This window comes from Solea solea, chromosome 13 (genome assembly GCF_958295425.1).
Source record: "Solea solea chromosome 13, fSolSol10.1, whole genome shotgun sequence".
In the NCBI taxonomy this organism is placed as follows: Eukaryota; Metazoa; Chordata; class Actinopteri; order Pleuronectiformes; family Soleidae; genus Solea; species Solea solea.
Window position 1 is genome coordinate 1,373,787 of NC_081146.1, and position 26,214 is coordinate 1,400,000.

At 38.7% G+C, this 26,214-nt stretch overlaps 2 protein-coding genes across 2 annotated transcripts in view; both read left to right on the forward strand.

The window, feature by feature from the left end:
• The window catches only part of tg (thyroglobulin), a 41,625-nt gene extending 24,138 nt beyond the window's left edge, over window positions 1-17,487 (forward strand). Inside the window, exons 31-49 of the mRNA XM_058648109.1 lie at window positions 228-365; window positions 1,529-1,705; window positions 1,778-1,895; window positions 1,982-2,061; window positions 2,158-2,295; window positions 2,385-2,444; window positions 2,532-2,666; window positions 2,750-2,932; window positions 3,019-3,223; window positions 3,671-3,758; window positions 3,837-3,987; window positions 4,317-4,513; window positions 4,636-4,791; window positions 4,873-5,010; window positions 5,085-5,272; window positions 5,350-5,454; window positions 5,617-5,757; window positions 5,933-6,114; window positions 17,289-17,487. Of these exons, the coding sequence (XP_058504092.1) occupies window positions 228-365; window positions 1,529-1,705; window positions 1,778-1,895; window positions 1,982-2,061; window positions 2,158-2,295; window positions 2,385-2,444; window positions 2,532-2,666; window positions 2,750-2,932; window positions 3,019-3,223; window positions 3,671-3,758; window positions 3,837-3,987; window positions 4,317-4,513; window positions 4,636-4,791; window positions 4,873-5,010; window positions 5,085-5,272; window positions 5,350-5,454; window positions 5,617-5,757; window positions 5,933-6,114; window positions 17,289-17,359 (2,651 nt within the window). The 3' untranslated portion in view covers window positions 17,360-17,487. The remainder of the gene's footprint in view (window positions 1-227; window positions 366-1,528; window positions 1,706-1,777; window positions 1,896-1,981; window positions 2,062-2,157; window positions 2,296-2,384; window positions 2,445-2,531; window positions 2,667-2,749; window positions 2,933-3,018; window positions 3,224-3,670; window positions 3,759-3,836; window positions 3,988-4,316; window positions 4,514-4,635; window positions 4,792-4,872; window positions 5,011-5,084; window positions 5,273-5,349; window positions 5,455-5,616; window positions 5,758-5,932; window positions 6,115-17,288) is intronic.
• A 302-nt stretch (window positions 17,488-17,789) lies between these two features.
• Window positions 17,790-25,367, forward strand: LOC131471600 (mucin-1). The gene is made up of 4 exons (XM_058648229.1): window positions 17,790-17,860; window positions 23,651-24,159; window positions 24,662-24,766; window positions 25,039-25,367. Exons 1-4 carry the CDS (start codon window positions 17,815-17,817, stop codon window positions 25,093-25,095), a joined length of 717 nt encoding a protein of 238 aa, XP_058504212.1. The 5' UTR covers window positions 17,790-17,814; the 3' UTR covers window positions 25,096-25,367.
• The last annotated feature ends 847 nt before the right edge of the window (window positions 25,368-26,214 follow it).

Below are 26,214 nucleotides of genomic sequence, written 5' to 3' on the forward strand. Positions count from 1 at the left end.
GTTTATAATCTGTGTGTGTTTGTTTATAATCTCTGTATGACTTTGTTTATAATCTCTGTGTGTTTGTGTGTGTGTGTGTGTGTGTGTGTTTGTTTATAATCTGTATGACTTTGTTTATAATCTGTGTGTGTTTGTGTATTAATCTGTGTGTGTGTGTGTGTGTGTGTTTGTTTATAATCTGTATGATTTTGTTCATAATCTGTGTGCCTGTGTGTGCATGTGTTCAGACTCGGTGCAGCTGAAGTTTGCGTCTCTATCGGACGATGACGTCGTCGTTGACCCTCAGAGGAAACTCTCTGCTCTGTCGTTCTGGCTCAACAAGAAGAACTACGACTCCCAGCATGCTTTGCTCTGGTGTCTCACACGTACGACTCGCACACTTTCACAATTGTTACTGATGATTTATTTCATGAATCCAAATCAGCTGATATCCATCTATCTACATATATGTATATATAAACATATTTATACATATATGTTTATATATACACATATATGTATATATGTGTATATATATACACATATATGTATATATGTGTGTATATATATACACATATACAGTATGTATATATGTGTATATATACACATATATATGTATGTATATGTGTATATATTTATACATATATACACATATATGTGTATATATGTATAAATATATACACATATACATACATATATACACATATGTGTATATATGTATATATATACACATATATACATATATGTGTATATATGTGTATACGTGTATTCAATTCATTTCAATTCAATGTTATTTGTATAGCGCCAAATCATAACATACATGATCTCAGGTCTGTACATAGACAACATCAAGGAGAGCAGAGAAACACAACAGTTCACACAATGAGCAAACACTAGGCATCAGTGGAGAGAAGAAGAAATCTCTGACAGAACCAGGCTCAGAGATGTGCAGCATCTGCCTCGACCGGTCGGGGTGAAAGGAAAATGGGGGACAGAGGAGAGGTGGGGGAGAGAAGGGGGGGAGGGAAAGGACAAGAGGGAGATGAGGTAGAGACAGAAGAGAGAGAGAGACCAGGAGCAGATACACAACAACTGTATCAAGTTACAAGTTTATACAGTCAATGACTTTTAATATATACACATATATATGTATATATAGTGAAATTAAAGTCAGATTACAGTGAAATTAGAATCAGATTACAGTAAAATTAGAGTCAGATTACGGTGAAATTAAAATCAGATTACAGTGAAATTAATGACAGATTACAGTGAAATTAGAATCAGATTACAGTGAAATTAAAGACAGATTACGGTGAAATTAAAGTCAGATTACAGTGAAATTAGAATCAGATTACAGTGAAATTAAAGTCACATTAAAATTCAACATGGTCTACAAGTTCAGAAGACTGTGGGAAGTAATTAACATGTTGTCCAGCAGAGGGCGCTGTGCTCACAACTGGACACACTGAAAAACACGAGTTTAACAAACTGTGTGTGTGTGTGTGTGTGTGTGTGTGTGTGTGTGTGTGTGTGTGCGTGCGTGTGTCAGGCTGTGATGCTGAGTCACAGTGTCACGTCGCTGACCTCACAGAAGCTGACTCAGCAGCTTTCTTCAGCTGTACGTTGTTTCCTGACACTCGTGTGTGCGGAGCATACGACAAACCGCTGAGACGAGCCTGTCGCCTCCTGCTGGACAGAGCACCAAACAACACCTACACCAAGACAGGTGACTGACACTGACACACAAACACCATGTTCTTCTGACGTGACCTCTGACCTCCGTGTGTGTGTGTTGTAGTGGACTTGTCAGGACCAGTGAAGAGTTTCTATCAGAGAGTTTCCTTCCAGAAGATGCTTTCTTACTCTGTTCGGAACAGAGTCAGCGTGACTGAGAACAACGGGGCTCTGACTCAGGGGTAAACACGCACAAACGCACACACACACACACTCACACGCACACACATGTTTATGTTCATCATAATCTGTGTGTGTGTGTGTTCAGGTTCAGGGAGTGTGAGCGGCGTTGTGATGAAGATCCCTGTTGCCGTGGTATCGGCTTTGTCCGAGACACCAAATCTCCAGGTAACCATGGTAACCACAGTTTTACTACAATCTGTGTGAGTGACGTCAGGATGCTACACTGTGTGTGTGTGTGTGTGTGTGTGTGTGTGTGTGTAGGTGTGGTGTGTGTGTCTCTGCTCAGTCTGGGTGTGCTGACGTGTGATGAAGACGTGTCGTCGTCATGGAAACCTCAGGACTGTCGACCGTCTGCTGTGAAAAGTTCACCTGAGCCGCTTGGCTGGTACTTCAAGCCAGGTACACAGTGTGTACTTGTACATGTGTAGACAACAAATATACACATGTGAAGTATTTTCAGACAGTGTAACGTGTGTGTGTGTTTTCAGTCAATCAGTGGACGGCTGTCCCTGCTCTGTGTCCTGACTTTCACCTGTCTCCAACCAACGGTAAGACTATAAGATCTAAATAAAAGGGGAGGAGCCACATCTTGATGTTTTGTTGTGGGACGGGCATAATGAATGTTTGTGTGTCAGTGTCTCTGTCTGAGTGGCGTCTCCTTGGCGACTCGTCGGTCCTCGTCGACCCGTCCGTCTCCACGTACGACGTCGTCCACATCAGCCGCGACGTCGCCACTGACGACAACAGGACCAGGGACTGGTGTCTCCATGGTAACCACACAGACAAAGCACGTATGCCTGTGTCTCTGTGGTTCTGTTTGGATGTTAACCATGATCTGTTCACTTCCTGTCAGCCTGCCAGGGGGCGGAGTCTTGTGTCGCCGTGTCCCTCAGTGAGACGGAATTCGCCACCCGCTGCGTCCTCTACCCGGACACCAGGGTGTGCGGGCTTAGCTCCGCCCCAGACTCATCCAGACCTGCCTCCTCCTGCAAGTTGCTCATCAAAGAACCCGCCCACAAGGTGTACCTGAGGACAGGTGAGCCAGTCACGGCACAGAGCGGCACTGTCGACGGTTTGATTCCCACAGAGTTCACCTGTCTGTCTGTCTTTCTGTCCCCTCAGAGAAGTTGTCCATGGTTACTAAGGTCTCCATCCCAGGTCATGGGATCCTAGAGGGCGTTGCCGTGGAAACAGTCCTGAACTCAGAGCGGAGATCAGTGGTTCAGTATGTGGGCGTGCCCTACGCTCGTCCTCCAATAGGAGCACTCCGTTTTGAGGAAGCACAGCCGGCTGATTGGTCCGGAACCTGGAACGCAACCAGGCCACGGTAACACTGTCTGTCTGTGACATAACTTCCTGTGGGCGTGTCCTCCAGTGACACCTGTCTGTGATGTGTTTGTGTTACATCACTTCCTGTGGGCGTGTCCTCCAGTGACACCTGTCTTTAATGTGTTTGTGTGACATCACTTCCTGTTTGCGTGTCCTCCAGTGACACCTGTCTGTGATATGTTTGTGTGACATCACTTCCTGTGGGCATGTCCTCCAGTGACACCTGTCTGTGATATGTTTGTGTGACATCACTTCCTGTGGGCATGTCCTCCAGTGACACCTGTCTGTGATATGTTTGTGTGACATCACTTCCTGTGGGCATGTCCTCCAGTGACACCTGTCTGTGATATGTTTGTGTGACATCACTTCCTGTGGGCATGTCCTCCAGTGACACCTGTCTGTGATATGTTTGTGTGACATCACTTCCTGTGGGTGTGTCCTCCAGTGACACCTGTCTCCAGCCTGGTGACGCAGCGTCAGACTCGTCCAGTGAAGACTGTCTCTACCTGAACGTCTTCTCACCTGCTGCTCAGGTAAGTCATCAGGCCCCTCCCACTAGTCCTTGATGTCCCTTCCTGTCACTGACAATTGTGTGTGTGTGTGTGTGTCAGGGGGGGCGTGTCCCAGTCCTGGTCTTCTTCTTCAACCCTTCAGCCAATCAGAGCCCTGCACTACTTTATGGCTCCACCCTCGCTGCCCTTGGCAACATTGTTGTGGTAACAGCAAACTACCGGACAGCAGCAATGGGATTCTTGAGCACAGGTAAACACACTAAACAAAGCCTAACTAACCACTAACCTTAACCATAACCAGTTAATAACTAACCTTAACCATAACCAGTTAATAACTAATACTTACCTTAACCTTAATAACCAGTTAATAACTAACACTAACCTTAACCATAACCAGTTAATAACTAATACTAACCTTAACCATAACCAGTTAGTAACTTATACTAACCTTAACCATAACCAGTTAATAACTAACACTAACCATAACCAGTTAATAACTTACACTAACACTAACAACAACATTAACCAGTTAATAACTACAACTAACCTTAACCATAAGCACCGTTGTCGTGTCTCCAGGCGACTCTCGTCTCCGTGGAAACTATGGGCTGTCTGACCAGGAGGCGGTGCTTCGCTGGGTCAACAAGCACATCTCTCTGGTGGGCGGAGACAACAGTCGAGTGACAGTGGGGGCGGAGCGTGGCGGTGCCGACATCGCCAGCCTTCATCTGGTCTCCTCGTCGTCTCCGCCTCTTTTCCACAGAATGATCCTGATGGTGAGAAGTGACTTGTGTGTGTGTTGACCTGTCAATCATACCAACACACACATTGATCAGCTGATGAATCTCTGACAGGGAACTCAACGTCTTAAATCATTTTTTCTCCTCCTCGTTTTCAGGGCGGTTCCATCTTCTCTCCGGCACTCGTTGACTCCGCCTCCTCCTCCAAACGCTTGACGTTGGACCTGGCGTCTGAACTGGGCTGTGTGACCTCTGACCTCGCCGCCTGCCTCAGATCGGCGCCTGCTGACGCTCTTAACGCTGCTCAGACAAAGGTACGCGTCTGAAACCAGGTGAGTGTGTGTGGGCGGAGTCTGCTTACGTCTCACCTGTCCTGTGTGTGTGTGTGGTAACAGCTGATGGCGGTCAGCGGTCCGTTCCGCTCGTGGTCACCACGGCGTCTGTCCACCTCGCCGCTGTCGTACCGCAGCGTGGATCTGCTGCTGGGATCGTCTGAGCACGACGGGCTGATTGGCCGAGCGAGGAGGATCAAGGTCAGTTTCCTGTCCATCAGCCAATCAGAGCATAGATTGAGATTATTTACAGATTCATGGATTCATGTGTTCAGGACTTCGAGGTTCTTCAGGGTCGAGTCGACGCGAAGACGGCGTTTTATGAAGCGCTGAGTCGCTCGCTGGGTGGAGAAACAGGAAGTGAGCGGCTGAAAGAGGCGGCGACCTGGTTCTACTCTCTGGATCACAGCCCCACCCCCGCTGGATACAACCTGTTCTCCAGAGTGCTCAACAACGCCACCAGGTGGTGGATTCAAACATTCACCATTCCTGTTTCTTCTGCTGACAACAGCTGACAAAAATCCCACGTTTGCTTTTCAGAGACTTGTTCATTACCTGTCCCAGCCTGCAGATGGCGAGCTTCTGGGCCAACAACGACGCTAACGTCTTCCTGTACCACCTGCCTGCCAACAGCGCCCTCAACAGGTGACATGTCATCGTTTTAAAGGGACAGTTCCACAGAAATATTGATGTTTTGAGTTGGTTCGTTGTACATTTTAGTTTTATATTTTGTAAAGTAGCGCGTCTTTTCACATTTAATGGTATTTAATGGTGTTATCACTGATGATCGTTTGCTTCTGTCTGCAGAGCCGACGTATTTGTTCCTCTGGACGTTCAGTTTGTGTTTGGTGTTCCTCATCATCCAATCAGCGCTCAGCGTTTCACCTCCTCTGACCGCCGCCTCTCTCTCGCCGTGATGACTTACGTGTCCAGCTTCGTCAGGACGGGGTGAGAAGACACGCCCACAAACAGCAAACACATCTAACTGTGTTTATTGTAAAATGCTACTGTAAATATTGTCATAGATACCGGGTAGTTTGTCCTCCTCGCTCACTCTAGGACCCGCCCTCTCTCTCTGTCAGGTCATGTGACCTCACCTGTTCTTTTTCGCCCCCCACATCAGGAATCCGAACCCATCACAAGTGTGGGAGGAGTCAGTTCTGCCCCGCTGGCGTCCAGTTCAGTCCTCTGAATCCCCGCCCACATACCTGGAGATGAGCCCCGCCCTTGTCCAACGTCGGGGTCTGCGTGAGAGAGCCTGTTCTTTCTGGAGCCACATGGGGGCGACACTGAGCAGAGAGGCAGGTGAGAGAAAACAGCGTCCACACTACTGCCCCCTGCTGTCCTGTCACATGACAACGCTGACTTTAAAGACGTTAAAACTTTACTACGCTGACATTAAAGACGTTAAAACTTTACTACGCTGACATTAAAGACGTTAAAACTTTACTACGCTGACATTAAAGACGTTAAAACTTTACTACGCTGACATTAAAGACGTTAAAGCTTTACTACGCTGACATTAAAGACGTTAAAACTTTACTACGCTGACTTTAAAGACGTTAAAACTTTACTACGCTGACATTAAAGACGTTAAAACTTTACTACGCTGACATTAAAGACGTTAAAACTTTACTGCGCTGACATTAAAGACGTTAAAACTTTACTACGCTGACATTAAAGACGTTAAAACTTTACTAGGCTGACATCAAAGACGTTAAAACTTTACTGCGCTGACATTAAAGCCATTAAAACTTTACTACGCTGACATTAAAGACGTTAAAACTTTACTACGCTGACATTAAAGACGTTAAAACTTTACTACGCTGACTTTAAAGACGTTAAAACTTTACTACGCTGACATTAAAGACGTTAAAACTTTACTACGCTGACTTTAAGGACTTTAAAACTTTACTACGCTGACATTAAAGACGTTAAAACTTTACTACGCTGACATTAAAGACGTTAAAACTTTACTACGCTGACTTTAAAGACGTTAAAACTTTACTACGCTGACATTAAAGACGTCAAAACTTTACTACGCTGACTTTAAAGACGTTAAAGCTTTACTACTCTGACATTAAAGACGTCAAAACTTTACTACGCTGACTTTAAAGACGTTAAAACTTTACTACGCTGACATTAAAGACGTTAAAACTTTACTAAGCTGACTTTAAAGACGTTAAAACTTTACTACGCTGACTTTAAAGACGTTAAAACTTTACTAAGCTGACTTTAAAGACGTTAAAACTTTACTACGCTGACTTTAAAGACGTTAAAACTTTACTACGCTGACTTTAAAGACGTTAAAACTTTACTACGCTACGCTGACTTTAAAGACGTTAAAACTTTACTACGCTGACTTTAAAGACGTTAAAACTTTACTACGCTGACTTTAAAGACGTTAAAGCTTTACTACGCTGACTTTAAAGACGTCAAAACTTTACTACGCTGACATTAAAGACGTTAAAGCTTTACTACGCTGACTTTAAAGACGTCAAAACTTTACTACGCTGACATTAAAGACGTTAAAACTTTACTACGCTGACATCAAAGACGTTAAAACTTTACTACGCTGACTTTAAAGACGTCAAAACTTTACTACGCTGACTTTAAAGACGTTAAAACTTTACTACGCTGACATTAAAGACGTCAAAACTTTACTACGCTGACATTAAAGACGTTAAAACTTTACTACGCTGACATCAAAGACGTCAAAACTTTACTACGCTGACATTAAAGACGTTAAAACTTTACTACACTGACATCAAAGACGTCAAAACTTTACTACGCTGACTTTAAAGACGTTAAAACTTTACTACGCTGACTTTAAAGACGTTAAAACTTTACTACGCTGACTTTAAAGACGTTAAAACTTTACTACGCTGACTTTAAAGACGTTAAAACTTTACTACACTGACATTAAAGACGTTAAAACTTTACTACGCTGACATTAAAGACGTTAAAACTTTACTACGCTGACATTAAAGACGTTAAAACTTTACTACGCTGACTTTAAAGACGTTAAAACTTTACTACGCTGACATTAAAGACGTCAAAACTTTACTACGCTGACTTTAAAGACGTTAAAGCTTTACTACTCTGACATTAAAGACGTCAAAACTTTACTACGCTGACTTTAAAGACGTTAAAACTTTACTACGCTGACATTAAAGACGTCAAAACTTTACTAAGCTGACTTTAAAGACGTTAAAACTTTACTACGCTGACTTTAAAGACGTTAAAACTTTACTAAGCTGACTTTAAAGACGTTAAAACTTTACTACGCTGACTTTAAAGACGTTAAAACTTTACTACGCTGACTTTAAAGACGTTAAAACTTTACTACGCTACGCTGACTTTAAAGACGTTAAAACTTTACTACGCTGACTTTAAAGACGTTAAAACTTTACTACGCTGACTTTAAAGACGTTAAAGCTTTACTACGCTGACTTTAAAGACGTCAAAACTTTACTACGCTGACATTAAAGACGTTAAAGCTTTACTACGCTGACTTTAAAGACGTCAAAACTTTACTACGCTGACATTAAAGACGTTAAAACTTTACTACGCTGACATCAAAGACGTTAAAACTTTACTACGCTGACTTTAAAGACGTCAAAACTTTACTACGCTGACTTTAAAGACGTTAAAACTTTACTACGCTGACATTAAAGACGTCAAAACTTTACTACGCTGACATTAAAGACGTTAAAACTTTACTACGCTGACATCAAAGACGTCAAAACTTTACTACGCTGACATTAAAGACGTTAAAACTTTACTACACTGACATCAAAGACGTCAAAACTTTACTACGCTGACTTTAAAGACGTTAAAACTTTACTACGCTGACTTTAAAGACGTTAAAACTTTACTACGCTGACTTTAAAGACGTTAAAACTTTACTACGCTGACTTTAAAGACGTTAAAACTTTACTACACTGACATTAAAGACGTTAAAACTTTACTACGCTGACATTAAAGACGTTAAAACTTTACTACGCTGACTTTAAAGACGTTAAAACTTTACTACGCTGACATTAAAGACGTTAAAACTTTACTACGCTGACATTAAAGACGTTAAAACTTTACTACGCTGACATTAAAGACGTTAAAACTTTACTACGCTGACATTAAAGACGTTAAAACTTTACTACGCTGACATCAAAGACGTTAAAACTTTACTACGCTGACATTAAAGACGTTAAAACTTTACTACGCTGACATCAAAGACGTTAAAACTTTACTACGCTGACTTTAAAGACGTTAAAACTTTACTACGCTGACTTTAAAGACGTTAAAGCTTTACTACGCTGACTTTAAAGACGTCAAAACTTTACTACGCTGACATTAAAGACGTTAAAGCTTTACTACGCTGACTTTAAAGACGTCAAAACTTTACTACGCTGACTTTAAAGACGTTAAAACTTTACTACGCTGACATTAAAGACGTTAAAACTTTACTACGCTGACATTAAAGACGTTAAAACTTTACTACGCTGACATTAAAGACGTTAAAACTTTACTACGCTGACATTAAAGACGTTAAAACTTTACTACGCTGACATCAAAGACGTTAAAACTTTACTACGCTGACATCAAAGACGTTAAAACTTTACTACGCTGACTTTAAAGACGTTAAAACTTTACTACGCTGACTTTAAAGACGTTAAAACTTTACTACGCTGACTTTAAAGACGTTAAAACTTTACTACGCTGACTTTAAAGACGTTAAAACTTTACTACGCTGACTTTAAAGACGTTAAAACTTTACTACGCTGACTTTAAAGACGTTAAAACTTTACTACGCTGACTTTAAAGACGTTAAAACTTTACTACGCTGACTTTAAAGACGTTAAAACTTTACTACGCTGACTTTAAAGACGTTAAAACTTTACTACGCTGACATTAAAGACGTTAAAACTTTACTACGCTGACTTTAAAGACGTTAAAACTTTACTACGCTGACATTAAGGCGTTAAAACTTTACTACGCTGACATTAAAGACGTTAAAACTTTACTACGCTGACATTAAAGACGTTAAAACTTTACTACGCTGACATTAAAGACGTTAAAACTTTACTACGCTGACATCAAAGACGTTAAAACTTTACTACGCTGACATTAAAGACGTTAAAACTTTACTACGCTGACATCAAAGACGTTAAAACTTTACTACGCTGACTTTAAAGACGTTAAAACTTTACTACGCTGACTTTAAAGACGTCAAAACTTTACTACGCTGACTTTAAAGACGTTAAAACTTTACTACGCTGACATTAAAGACGTTAAAACTTTACTACGCTGACATTAAAGACGTTAAAACTTTACTACGCTGACATCAAAGACGTTAAAACTTTACTACGCTGACATTAAAGACGTTAAAACTTTACTACGCTGACATCAAAGACGTTAAAACTTTACTACGCTGACATCAAAGACGTTAAAACTTTACTACGCTGACATCAAAGACGTTAAAACTTTACTACGCTGACATTAAAGACGTTAAAACTTTACTACGCTGACATCAAAGACGTTAAAACTTTACTACGCTGACTTTAAAGACGGCAAAGCTTTACTACGCTGACATTAAAGACGTTAAAACTTTACTACGCTGACATTAAAGACGTTAAAACTTTACTACGCTGTTTTTAAAGACGTTAAAACTTTACTACGCTGACTTTAAAGACGTTAAAACTTTACTACGCTGACATTAAAGACGTTAAAACTTTACTACGCTGACTTTAAGGACTTTAAAACTTTACTACGCTGACATTAAAGACGTTAAAACTTTACTACGCTGACATTAAAGACGTTAAAACTTTACTACGCTGACTTTAAAGACGTTAAAACTTTACTACGCTGACATTAAAGACGTCAAAACTTTACTACGCTGACTTTAAAGACGTTAAAGCTTTACTACTCTGACATTAAAGACGTCAAAACTTTACTACGCTGACTTTAAAGACGTTAAAACTTTACTACGCTGACATTAAAGACGTCAAAACTTTACTAAGCTGACTTTAAAGACGTTAAAACTTTACTACGCTGACTTTAAAGACGTTAAAACTTTACTAAGCTGACTTTAAAGACGTTAAAACTTTACTACGCTGACTTTAAAGACGTTAAAACTTTACTACGCTGACTTTAAAGACGTTAAAACTTTACTACGCTACGCTGACTTTAAAGACGTTAAAACTTTACTACGCTGACTTTAAAGACGTTAAAACTTTACTACGCTGACTTTAAAGACGTTAAAGCTTTACTACGCTGACTTTAAAGACGTCAAAACTTTACTACGCTGACATTAAAGACGTTAAAGCTTTACTACGCTGACTTTAAAGACGTCAAAACTTTACTACGCTGACATTAAAGACGTTAAAACTTTACTACGCTGACATCAAAGACGTTAAAACTTTACTACGCTGACTTTAAAGACGTCAAAACTTTACTACGCTGACTTTAAAGACGTTAAAACTTTACTACGCTGACATTAAAGACGTCAAAACTTTACTACGCTGACATTAAAGACGTTAAAACTTTACTACGCTGACATCAAAGACGTCAAAACTTTACTACGCTGACTTTAAAGACGTTAAAACTTTACTACGCTGACATCAAAGACGTTAAAACTTTACTACGCTGACATTAAAGACGTTAAAACTTTACTACGCTGACATCAAAGACGTTAAAACTTTACTACGCTGACTTTAAAGACGTTAAAACTTTACTACGCTGACTTTAAAGACGTTAAAGCTTTACTACGCTGACTTTAAAGACGTCAAAACTTTACTACGCTGACATTAAAGACGTTAAAGCTTTACTACGCTGACTTTAAAGACGTCAAAACTTTACTACGCTGACTTTAAAGACGTTAAAACTTTACTACGCTGACATTAAAGACGTTAAAACTTTACTACGCTGACATTAAAGACGTTAAAACTTTACTACGCTGACATTAAAGACGTTAAAACTTTACTACGCTGACATTAAAGACGTTAAAACTTTACTACGCTGACATCAAAGACGTTAAAACTTTACTACGCTGACATCAAAGACGTTAAAACTTTACTACGCTGACTTTAAAGACGTTAAAACTTTACTACGCTGACTTTAAAGACGTTAAAACTTTACTACGCTGACTTTAAAGACGTTAAAACTTTACTACGCTGACTTTAAAGACGTTAAAACTTTACTACGCTGACTTTAAAGACGTTAAAACTTTACTACGCTGACTTTAAAGACGTTAAAACTTTACTACGCTGACTTTAAAGACGTTAAAACTTTACTACGCTGACTTTAAAGACGTTAAAACTTTACTACGCTGACATTAAAGACGTTAAAACTTTACTACGCTGACTTTAAAGACGTTAAAACTTTACTACGCTGACATTAAGGCGTTAAAACTTTACTACGCTGACATCAAAGACGTTAAAACTTTACTACGCTGACATTAAAGACGTTAAAACTTTACTACGCTGACATTAAAGACGTTAAAACTTTACTACGCTGACATTAAAGACGTTAAAACTTTACTACGCTGACATCAAAGACGTTAAAACTTTACTACGCTGACATTAAAGACGTTAAAACTTTACTACGCTGACATCAAAGACGTTAAAACTTTACTACGCTGACTTTAAAGACGTTAAAACTTTACTACGCTGACTTTAAAGACGTCAAAACTTTACTACGCTGACTTTAAAGACGTTAAAACTTTACTACGCTGACATTAAAGACGTTAAAACTTTACTACGCTGACATTAAAGACGTTAAAACTTTACTACGCTGACATCAAAGACGTTAAAACTTTACTACGCTGACATTAAAGACGTTAAAACTTTACTACGCTGACATCAAAGACGTTAAAACTTTACTACGCTGACATCAAAGACGTTAAAACTTTACTACGCTGACATCAAAGACGTTAAAACTTTACTACGCTGACATTAAAGACGTTAAAACTTTACTACGCTGACATCAAAGACGTTAAAACTTTACTACGCTGACTTTAAAGACGGCAAAGCTTTACTACGCTGACATTAAAGACGTTAAAACTTTACTACGCTGACATTAAAGACGTTAAAACTTTACTACGCTGTTTTTAAAGACGTTAAAACTTTACTACGCTGACTTTAAAGACGTTAAAACTTTACTACGCTGACATTAAAGACGTTAAAACTTTACTACGCTGACTTTAAGGACTTTAAAACTTTACTACGCTGACATTAAAGACGTTAAAACTTTACTACGCTGACATTAAAGACGTTAAAACTTTACTACGCTGACTTTAAAGACGTTAAAACTTTACTACGCTGACATTAAAGACGTCAAAACTTTACTACGCTGACTTTAAAGACGTTAAAGCTTTACTACTCTGACATTAAAGACGTCAAAACTTTACTACGCTGACTTTAAAGACGTTAAAACTTTACTACGCTGACATTAAAGACGTCAAAACTTTACTAAGCTGACTTTAAAGACGTTAAAACTTTACTACGCTGACTTTAAAGACGTTAAAACTTTACTAAGCTGACTTTAAAGACGTTAAAACTTTACTACGCTGACTTTAAAGACGTTAAAACTTTACTACGCTGACTTTAAAGACGTTAAAACTTTACTACGCTACGCTGACTTTAAAGACGTTAAAACTTTACTACGCTGACTTTAAAGACGTTAAAACTTTACTACGCTGACTTTAAAGACGTTAAAGCTTTACTACGCTGACTTTAAAGACGTCAAAACTTTACTACGCTGACATTAAAGACGTTAAAGCTTTACTACGCTGACTTTAAAGACGTCAAAACTTTACTACGCTGACATTAAAGACGTTAAAACTTTACTACGCTGACATCAAAGACGTTAAAACTTTACTACGCTGACTTTAAAGACGTCAAAACTTTACTACGCTGACTTTAAAGACGTTAAAACTTTACTACGCTGACATTAAAGACGTCAAAACTTTACTACGCTGACATTAAAGACGTTAAAACTTTACTACGCTGACATCAAAGACGTCAAAACTTTACTACGCTGACATTAAAGACGTTAAAACTTTACTACACTGACATCAAAGACGTCAAAACTTTACTACGCTGACTTTAAAGACGTTAAAACTTTACTACGCTGACTTTAAAGACGTTAAAACTTTACTACGCTGACTTTAAAGACGTTAAAACTTTACTACGCTGACTTTAAAGACGTTAAAACTTTACTACACTGACATTAAAGACGTTAAAACTTTACTACGCTGACATTAAAGACGTTAAAACTTTACTACGCTGACTTTAAAGACGTTAAAACTTTACTACGCTGACATTAAAGACGTTAAAACTTTACTACGCTGACATTAAAGACGTTAAAACTTTACTACGCTGACATTAAAGACGTTAAAACTTTACTACGCTGACATTAAAGACGTTAAAACTTTACTACGCTGACATCAAAGACGTTAAAACTTTACTACGCTGACATTAAAGACGTTAAAACTTTACTACGCTGACATCAAAGACGTTAAAACTTTACTACGCTGACTTTAAAGACGTTAAAACTTTACTACGCTGACTTTAAAGACGTTAAAGCTTTACTACGCTGACTTTAAAGACGTCAAAACTTTACTACGCTGACATTAAAGACGTTAAAGCTTTACTACGCTGACTTTAAAGACGTCAAAACTTTACTACGCTGACTTTAAAGACGTTAAAACTTTACTACGCTGACATTAAAGACGTTAAAACTTTACTACGCTGACATTAAAGACGTTAAAACTTTACTACGCTGACATTAAAGACGTTAAAACTTTACTACGCTGACATTAAAGACGTTAAAACTTTACTACGCTGACATTAAAGACGTTAAAACTTTACTACGCTGACATCAAAGACGTTAAAACTTTACTACGCTGACATCAAAGACGTTAAAACTTTACTACGCTGACTTTAAAGACGTTAAAACTTTACTACGCTGACTTTAAAGACGTTAAAACTTTACTACGCTGACTTTAAAGACGTTAAAACTTTACTACGCTGACTTTAAAGACGTTAAAACTTTACTACGCTGACTTTAAAGACGTTAAAACTTTACTACGCTGACTTTAAAGACGTTAAAACTTTACTACGCTGACTTTAAAGACGTTAAAACTTTACTACGCTGACATTAAAGACGTTAAAACTTTACTACGCTGACTTTAAAGACGTTAAAACTTTACTACGCTGACATTAAGGCGTTAAAACTTTACTACGCTGACATCAAAGACGTTAAAACTTTACTACGCTGACATTAAAGACGTTAAAACTTTACTACGCTGACATTAAAGACGTTAAAACTTTACTACGCTGACATTAAAGACGTTAAAACTTTACTACGCTGACATCAAAGACGTTAAAACTTTACTACGCTGACATTAAAGACGTTAAAACTTTACTACGCTGACATCAAAGACGTTAAAACTTTACTACGCTGACTTTAAAGACGTTAAAACTTTACTACGCTGACTTTAAAGACGTCAAAACTTTACTACGCTGACTTTAAAGACGTTAAAACTTTACTACGCTGACATTAAAGACGTTAAAACTTTACTACGCTGACATTAAAGACGTTAAAACTTTACTACGCTGACATCAAAGACGTTAAAACTTTACTACGCTGACATTAAAGACGTTAAAACTTTACTACGCTGACTTTAAAGACGTTAAAACTTTACTACGCTGACATCAAAGACGTTAAAACTTTACTACGCTGACATCAAAGACGTTAAAACTTTACTACGCTGACATCAAAGACGTTAAAACTTTACTACGCTGACATTAAAGACGTTAAAACTTTACTACGCTGACATCAAAGACGTTAAAACTTTACTACGCTGACTTTAAAGACGGCAAAGCTTTACTACGCTGACATTAAAGACGTTAAAACTTTACTACGCTGACATTAAAGACGTTAAAACTTTACTACGCTGTTTTTAAAGACGTTAAAACTTTACTACGCTGACTTTAAAGACGTTAAAACTTTACTACGCTGACTTTAAAGACGTTAAAACTTTACTACGCTGACTTTAAAGACGTTAAAACTTTACTACGCTGACATTAAAGACGTTAAAACTTTACTACGCTGACTTTAAAGACGTTAAAACTTTACTACGCTGACATTAAGGCGTTAAAACTTTACTACGCTGACATCAAAGACGTTAAAACTTTACTACGCTGACATTAAAGACGTTAAAACTTTACTACGCTGACATTAAAGACGTTAAAACTTTACTACGCTGACATTAAAGACGTTAAAACTTTACTACGCTGACATCAAAGACGTTAAAACTTTACTACGCTGACATTAAAGGCGTTAAAACTTTACTACGCTGACATCAAAGACGTTAAAACTTTACTACGCTGACTTTAAAGACGTTAAAACTTTACTACGCTGACTTTAAAGACGTCAAAACTTTACTACGCTGACTTTAAAGACGTTAAAACTTTACTACGCTGACATTAAAGACGTTAAAACTTTACTACGCTGACATTAAAGACGTTAAAACTTTACTACGCTGACATTAAAGACGTTAAAACTTTACTACGCTGACATCAAAGACGTTAAAACTTTACTACGCTGACATTAAAGACGTTAAAACTTTACTACGCTGACATCAAAGACGTTAAAACTTTACTACGCTGACATCAAAGACGTTAAAACTTTACTACGCTGACTTTAAAGACGTTAAAACTTTACTACGCTGACTTTAAAGACGTTAAAACTTTACTACGCTGACTTTAAAGACGTTAAAACTTTACTACGCTGACATTAAAGACGTTAAAACTTTACTACGCTGACTTTAAAGACGTTAAAACTTTACTACGCTGACATTAAAGACGTTAAAACTTTACTACGCTGACATCAAAGACGTTAAAACTTTACTACGCTGACATCAAAGACGTTAAAACTTTACTACGCTGACATTAAAGACGTTAAAACTTTACTACGCTGACATTAAAGACGTTAAAACTTTACTACGCTGACATCAAAGACGTTAAAACTTTACTACGCTGACATTAAAGACGTTAAAACTTTACTACGCTGACATCAAAGACGTTAAAACTTTACTACGCTGACATCAAAGACGTTAAAACTTTACTACGCTGACATTAAAGACGTTAAAACTTTACTACGCTGTTTTTAAAGACGTTAAAACTTTACTACGCTGACTTTAAAGACGTTAAAACTTTACTACGCTGACATTAAAGACGTTAAAACTTTACTACGCTGACATTAAAGACGTTAAAACTTTACTACGCTGACATTAAAGACGTTAAAACTTTACTACGCTGACATTAAAGACGTTAAAACTTTACTACGCTGACTTTAAAGACGTTAAAACTTTACTACACTGACTTTAAAGACATTAAAGCTTTACTACGCTGACATTAAAGACGTTAAAACTTTACTACGCTGTTTTTAAAGACATTAAAACTTTTCTCCTGCAGCTCGGCCGAGGTCAGAATCTTTGACCCGACGATCCAGAGAAGCCCGATCATCGAACCCAAGTCGATACTGAGAAACGTCGGAACTGTGTCACATGATCTTTCAGCTCCACTTTGATTCAAACTAGGAAAATTAACCTAAATACAAAGACGACAGTCTGTGATTAAAAAATCCATGATGAATAAAAGCATTTCAAACATTGTTCAGTCTGTTTTTGTTCTTTGTTACAATGTCAGGTTTCAAACTAAAGAAAAATGGGAGACAAATGTGGTCAAATCCTGCTCAGACACATGCACCGCTCCTCCCTGCCTGTCGGGGGCGCCAGGAATTAAAGAAACCATGAGTCATGATCACATTAATCAGCTTCATCAATGAAATCATGAAGAAAGAGAAGTTGTCACAAATATGTAGAGAGTGAAGCTCCGCCCCTTCCTCCTCCCTCACCTGTGTGTGTGTGTGTGTGTGTATAAAAGAGTGGAATCAGACTCTGCTGCTGTTCACACTCACATCTTTGTTTCCTCAACCAAGATGGAGACGCTGCTCACTCTGTGTCTCACTCTCACCCTCACCTCAGGTAAGACTACACACACACACACACACAAACTAACAAAGGACACAGACAAAGACACCGACAGACAGACAGAGACATTACATTACGTGTCATTTAGCAGACGCTTTTATCCAAAGCGACTTATAATAAGTGCATTTAAACATTTGGGTACAAACAAGAGCTGGAAGTAAGTAAGAGCTTCAAGTAAGAAGAATCTATAAAGTGTTAGTCATAAGTGTGATGTGTAAGTAAGTGCTTTTTATATCAAAGACACATCGACAGCCACTGAGAGACGTCAGTCAGACGAGCAGAGATCCGTCCTGTTCCGTGTGTTTCAGGGAAAAGAGAAAATGAGTTGGGTGTCATCGGCGTAGCTGTGACAGGAAAAAACCATGAGAGTTAATGACAGAACCAAGAGAGAAGAGGAGAGGGCCCAAGACAGAACCCTGAGGGACCCCAGTAGCTAGAGGACAGGGTTCAGACACAAATCCTCTCCAGGTTACTCTGTATGTACGCTTTTGAAGATTGGATGAGAGTAGGGTAAGTGCAGAGCCTGAGACATTAGAGACACAGAGACATTAGAGGCATCAGAGACATTAGAGACCCCTGAGACATTAGAGGCATCAGAGACATTAGAGACATTAGACACATTAAAGACACAGATATTAGAGACATTAGAGACACATAGACATTAGAGACACAGAGACATTAGAGACCCCTGAGACATTAGAGGCATCAGAGACATTAGACACATTAAAGACACAGATATTCGAGACATTAGAGACACAGAGACATTAGAGACACAGAGACATTAGAGGCATCAGAGACATTAGAGACATTAGAGGCACAAAGACATTAGACACATTCGAGACATTAGACACATTAAAGACACAGATATTAGAGACATTAGAGACACAGAGACATTAGAGACACAGAGACATTAGAGGCACAAAGACATTAGAGACACAGAGACATTAGAGACACAGAGACATTAGAGGCACAAAGACATTAGACACATTAGAGACATTAGACATATTAAAGACACAGATATTAGAGACATTAGAGACACAGAGACATTAGAGGCGCAGAGACATTAGAGGCACAAAGACATTAGAGACACAGAGACATTAGAGACACAGAGACATTAGAGGCACAAAGACATTAGAGACACAGAGACATTAGAGACACAGAGACATTAGAGGCACAAAGACATTAGACACATTAGAGACATTAGACACATTAAAGACACAGATATTAGAGACATTAGAGACACAGAGACATTAGAGGCACAAAGACATTAGAGACACAGAGACATTAGACACATTAAAGACACAGATATTAGAGACATTAGAGACACATAGACATTAGAGACACAGAGACATTAGAGACACAGAGACATTAGAGACCCCTGAGACATTAGAGGCATCAGAGACATTAGACACATTAAAGACACAGATATTCGAGACATTAGAGACACAGAGACATTAGAGACACAGAGACATTAGAGGCATCAGAGACATTAGAGACATTAGAGGCACAAAGACATTAGACACATTCGAGACATTAGACACATTAAAGACACAGATATTAGAGACATTAGAGACACAGAGACATTAGAGACACAGAGACATTAGAGGCACAAAGACATTAGAGACACAGAGACATTAGAGACACAGAGACATTAGAGGCACAAAGACATTAGACACATTAGAGACATTAGACATATTAAAGACACAGATATTAGAGACATTAGAGACACAGAGACATTAGAGGCGCAGAGACATTAGAGGCACAAAGACATTAGAGACACAGAGACATTAGAGACACAGAGACATTAGAGGCACAAAGACATTAGAGACACAGAGACATTAGAGACACAGAGACATTAGAGGCACAAAGACATTAGACACATTAGAGACATTAGACACATTAAAGACACAGATATTAGAGACATTAGAGACACAGAGACATTAGAGGCACAAAGACATTAGAGACACAGAGACATTAGACACATTAAATACACAGATATTATAGACATTAGAGACACAGAGACATTAGACACATTAAAGACACAGATATTATAGACATTAGAGACACAGAGACATTATAGACACAGATACATTAGAGGCACAAAGACATTAGAGACACAGAGACACATGGACATTAGAGACACAGAGACATTAGAGGCACAAAGACATTAGAGACATTAGACACATTAGAGACACAGAGACATTAGACACATTCGAGACACAGAGACATTAGACACATTAGAGACACAGAGACATTAGAGGCACAAATACATTAGAGACATAGAGACATTAGACACAGAGACATTAGAGACACAGAGACATTAGAGACACAGAGACATTAGAGACATCAGAGACATTAGAGACACAGAGACATTAGAGACACAGAGACACATGGACATTAGAGACACAGAGACATTAGAGGCACAAAGACATTAGACACATTAGAGACACAGATACATTAGAGACACATGGACATTAGAGACACAGAGACATTAGAGACACAGAGACATTAGAGGCACAAATACATTAGAGACACAGAGACATTAGACACATTAGAGACATTAGACACATTAGAGACACAGAGACATTAGAGACATTAGAGACATTAGAGACACAGAGACATCAGAGACATTAGGGACATTAGAGACACAGAGACATTAGAGGCACAAAGACATTAGACACATTAGAGACATTAGACACATTAAAGACACAGATGTTAGAGACATTAGACACATTAAAGACACAGATATTAGAGACACAGAGACATTAGAGACATCAGAGACATTAGAGACATCAGAGACATTAGAGACACAGAGACATTAGACACATTAAAGACACAGATTTTAGAGACACAGAGACATTAGACACATTAAAGACACATATATAAGAGACATTAGAGACACAGAGACATTAGAGACACAGAGACATTAGAGGCACAAAGACATTAGACACATTAAAGACACATATATTAGAGACACAGAGACATTATAGACACAGAGACATTAGAGGCACATAGACATTAGACACATTAGAGACATTAGACACATTAGAGACACAGAGACATTAGAGGCATCAGAGACATTAGAGACCCCTGAGACATTAGAGGCATCAGAGACATTAGAGACCCCTGAGACATTAGAGGCATCAGAGACATTAGAGACATTAGACACATTAAAGACACAGATATTCGAGACCTTAGAGACACATAGACATTAGAGACACAGAGACATTAGAGACACAGAGACATTAGACACATTAAAGACACAGATATTATAGACATTAGAGACACAGAGACATTAGACACATTAAAGACACAGATATTATAGACATTAGAGACACAGAGACATTATAGACACAGATACATTAGAGGCACAAAGACATTAGAGACACAGAGACACATGGACATTAGAGACATTAGAGACACAGAGACATTAGACACATTAAAGACACAGATATTATAGACATAAGAGACACAGAGACATTATAGACACAGATACATTAGAGGCACAAAGACATTAGAGACACAGAGACACATGGACATTAGAGACATTAGAGACATTAGAGACACAGAGACATTAGAGGCACAAAGACATTAGAGACATTAGACACATTAGAGACACAGAGACATTAGACACATTCGAGACACAGAGACATTAGACACATTAGAGACACAGAGACATTAGAGACAAATGGACATTAGAGACACAGAGACATTAGAGGCACAAATACATTAGAGACACAGAGACATTAGACACACCAGAGACATTAGAGATACAGAGACATTATAGACACAGAGACATTAGATACACAGAGACACATGGACATTAGAGACACAGAGACATTAGAGGCACAAAGACATTAGAGACACAGAGACATTAGACACATTAGAGACACAGATACATTAGAGACAAATGGACATTAGAGACACAGAGACATTAGAGGCACAAATACATTAGAGACACAGAGACATTAGACACATTAGACACATTAGAGACATTAGACACATTAGAGACACAGAGACATTAGATACACCAGAGACATTAGAGACACAGAGACATCAGAGACATTAGAGACACAGAGACATTAGGGACATCAGAGACATTAGAGACACAGATACATTAGAGGCACAAAGACATTAGACACATTAGACACATTAAAGACACAGATATTAGAGACACAGAGACATTAGAGACACAGAGACATTAGAGACATCAGAGACATTAGAGACATTAGAGACACAGAGACATTAGAGACATTAGAGACATTAGACACATTAAAGACACAGATATTAGAGACACAGAGACATTAGACACATTAAAGACACAGATATAAGAGACATTAAAGACACAGAGACATTAGAGACACAGAGACATTAGAGGCACAAAGACATTAGACACATTAAAGACACATATATTAGAGACATTAGAGACACAGAGACATTATAGACACAGAGACATTAGAGGCACAAAGACATTAGAGACACATAGACATTAGACACATTAGAGACATTAAACACATTAGAGACACAGAGACATTAGAGACACAGATACATTAGAGACACAAAGACATTAGAGGCACAAAGACATTAGACACATTAAAGGCACATATATTAGAGACACAGAGACATTAGAGGCACAAAGACATTACAGACACAGAGACATTAGACACATTAGAGACACAGAGACATTAGAGGCACAAATAAATTAGAGACACAGAGACATTAGAGACATTAGACACATTAGAGACATTAGACACATTAGAGACACAGATACATTAGAGACACAGAGACATTAGAGGCACAAAGACATTAGAGACACAGAGACATTAGACACATTAAAGACACAGATACATTAGAGACACAGAGACATTAGAGGCACAAAGACATTAGAGACACAGAGACATTAGACACATTAGAGACATTAGAGACATTAGAGACACAGATACATTAGAGACACAGAGACATTAGAGGCACAAAGACATTAGAGACACAGAGACATTAGACACATTAGACACATTGGAGATACAGAGACATTAGACAAATTAGAGACACATGGACATTAGAGACATTAGAGGCACAAAGACATTAGAGACACATAGACATTAGACACATTAGAGACACAGATACATTAGAGACACAGAGACACATGGACATTAGAGACACAGAGACATTAGAGACACAGAGACATTAGAGACATTAGAGGCACAAAGACATTAGAGACACAGAGACATTAGACACATTAGAGACACAGAGACATTAGGATACACCAGAGACACAGAGACATTAGATACACCAGAGACATTAGAGGCACAGAGACATCAGAGACATTAGAGACACATAGAAATTAGAGGCACAAAGACATTAGAGACACAGATACATTAGACACATTAGAGACACAGGGACACATGGACATTAGACACATTAGAGACACAGAGACATTAGAGACACAGACATCAGACACAGAGACATGAGAGGCAAAAAGACATTAGACACATTAGAGACAGAGACATTAGAGACACAGACAGAAAGACACACAGACATGAGAGGCAAAAAGACATTAGACACATTAGAGACAGAGACATTAGAGACACAGACAGAAAGACACACAGACAGACCATTGAGACCACATTCACAGATGTTTCACTTCAGTGTCTAACTAATGATTCACTTTTTACAAGTCACTAGTTTGTGTTTGTGTCAGGAGGAGGAGCTATGACGTCATGGACCATGTCATGGAAAAGTCACATGAGTTTATGATTATTAAACATCAAACTTCTTTTTCGTCAGTGTCTTTCGCAACCACGAATGTTACCATGGCAACCAACACGTCAACAGTTACCACACAACCCAATAATGGCTCAGCCATCACAACTGCCACGCCCACCAATCAGTCCATGTCCACACTGGGACCGCCCACCGCCCCGCCCAATGTGACCACAGAGGTCACGAACCCCGCCAATGTCACGGCTCTGACGCCATCTGGCAACGTCACGGCGCCCAACGTTACCATGGCAACCACGTATCCCAACAGCACGGTGCAGCACGCGACAAACTCTTCTGTCGCGGTGGTGACGACGGGGGGCGGCGCGAACAACACGGTGACCACGCCCAGCGGTACCATGGCAACAGGGAGTGGGAATAACAGCTCCGTTTCCCCGAGTGAATCAGTGACGACAACCACGATGACAGTGGGTGGCGGCAGTGGAGGAGGAGGCGGAGTTCCTGGGTGGGGCATCGCTCTGCTGGTTCTGGCTGCTCTGGCTCTGCTGCTGCTGCTACTGCTGCTGATAGCACTGGTAAACACACACACACACACACACACACTCTCTTACACTGAATTGTCCAACACTGGACTCTGCACTTGAACGCCTCCTTTAATAAAACACTCTCTCACACTAAACCTCAGAGAGAAAATCAGTGAATTTAGCTGCGGGGACACAGGAGCCACTGGTCCTCTGCTGCCTCGTGTGGTCACTTTGTGTCACTGAAGTTTTTCAAATGCCGAAGTGACTAAATAAGACATTAGGACTCAGTGATGGAGGCAGCAGTGGATCAACAACTCCTGTGTGTGTGTGTGACGTTAAAATCACTGATTTTCTCTATGAGGTTTGGTGTGAGAGAGTGTGTGTGTGTGTGTGTGTGTGTGTGTGTGTGCGTGAGTGTGAGTGTGTGTGTGTGTGTGTGTGTGTGTGTGTGTGAGAGAGTGATGATAAGTTACACTGACCTCTGTTAGGCTTTCTTATTTTCCCACACACACACACACACACTGATGATGATGATGACACTTGTCCTCCCCAGCTTGTGTGGTATTGCTGTAGGGGGCGCCACAAAGGCCTGAGCCCCAAAAACGACGTCCCTCTGTACACTACACACAGTCGCTTCAATGGATCCAACGCACAATACGTGAGTTTAAAGTCTGTCAACTCACTTCTTCTGGATTCAGATTATAATAATAACAATAATAATAATAATAATAATAATAACAATAATAATAATAATACCAATAACAATAACAATAATAATAACAATCATAGTCATAATTATGATCATCTCTTCTTTACTTTTACTCACAGTTTACTTACATTTTATTAACTTTACTAATAACCTGAAATCTGACTTAATAATTCTATTATAACTGAAATAACTACATTTATGTTTTTCTTTGTTTGTTTCAGGAGGAGTTTGATAAACCGACGATGAACCGCACAGGGATGTTCTCTGTGAACCAGTGAATTCACTCACTCACTCACTCGCTCACTCACTGTCAACCAGTGAACAGTTCACTTGTTCACAAGTCTCATGAGTGAAGTGGTTAATATTGAGGTGAATCGGAGATTGAGTGGATATTTTTTGCAGTTTTTAATTGTATTATTTAAATAAATAAAAGAAGAGAAACTTAAATGTAAAATCATTCAAATCATGATTTCATAACAACCTCAAAACGTTTATTTAAGACACAACACTTTATAAACTAGAATAACTTCATAATAACCTTTTAATAACTTGAATCATAATTCTTTTCTGATGATGATTCTTCATGTGTTGAATTCAGTTTTCAGTCACAGAGTTCATGTTTAATAGAACTATTATCATTCTATTTTAAATCAATTCATTCATATTGTTCATTATAGTTTTATAGTATATTTTAAATTTTAAGTTTATTTCTTAATTGTCAAAGTAAAAACATTATATTTTATATAAAATTTATAACCACGTTTTTCTGGATGTTAAACTAAAACCTGTGTCAATAAAGTTTTCTTTCAAAACAACATGTCTAACATGTTTTATTCTATTTACTGTGATAATAATAATAATTATGATGATAATAATGATCATAATGATAATGATAATGATAATGATAATAATTATAATAATAATAATAATAATAATGATGATGATGATGATGATGATAATAATAATGATAATATAATGATAATGGTAATAATGATGATTAGGTTTTCTGTCAGAGTCTAAGTCTAGTGTAAATTCCACAGTGAAAGTGGATCCTGACAAAGTCCACATTCACGTGTGTGTGTGTGTGTGTGTGTGTGTGTGTGTGTGTGCGCATGTCCAGGTGTGTGTGTGTGTGTGTGTGTGTGTGTGTGTGTATCGAGGTGGAGCAGCAGAGGAATTCATGGCTGTGATATGAACATAAAGAAAAGTGGGTGGAGCTGCTGCTTATAGATCTCAGTAAATATCAACAACAAAGACCTGAAACTGTGCTTTGATTCAGTCAGAGGAAAAGTACACACACACACTCACACACACACACACACACACACACACACACACACACACACACACACACACACACATGGACATGCGCACACACACACTCACACACACACACA

What these genes read in the sequence shown, in the direction of transcription:
- LOC131471600 (XM_058648229.1), top strand. Translation starts at nt 17,815, where the DNA reads ATGGAGACGCTGCTCACTCTGTGTCTCACTCTCACCCTCACCTCAG. An exon ending in TACTGCTGCTGATAGCACTG is followed by an intron (nt 24,160 to 24,661) that starts GTAAACACACAC and finishes TGTCCTCCCCAG; the next exon opens with CTTGTGTGGTATTGCTGTAG. An exon ending in ATGGATCCAACGCACAATAC is followed by an intron (nt 24,767 to 25,038) that starts GTGAGTTTAAAG and finishes TGTTTGTTTCAG; the next exon opens with GAGGAGTTTGATAAACCGAC.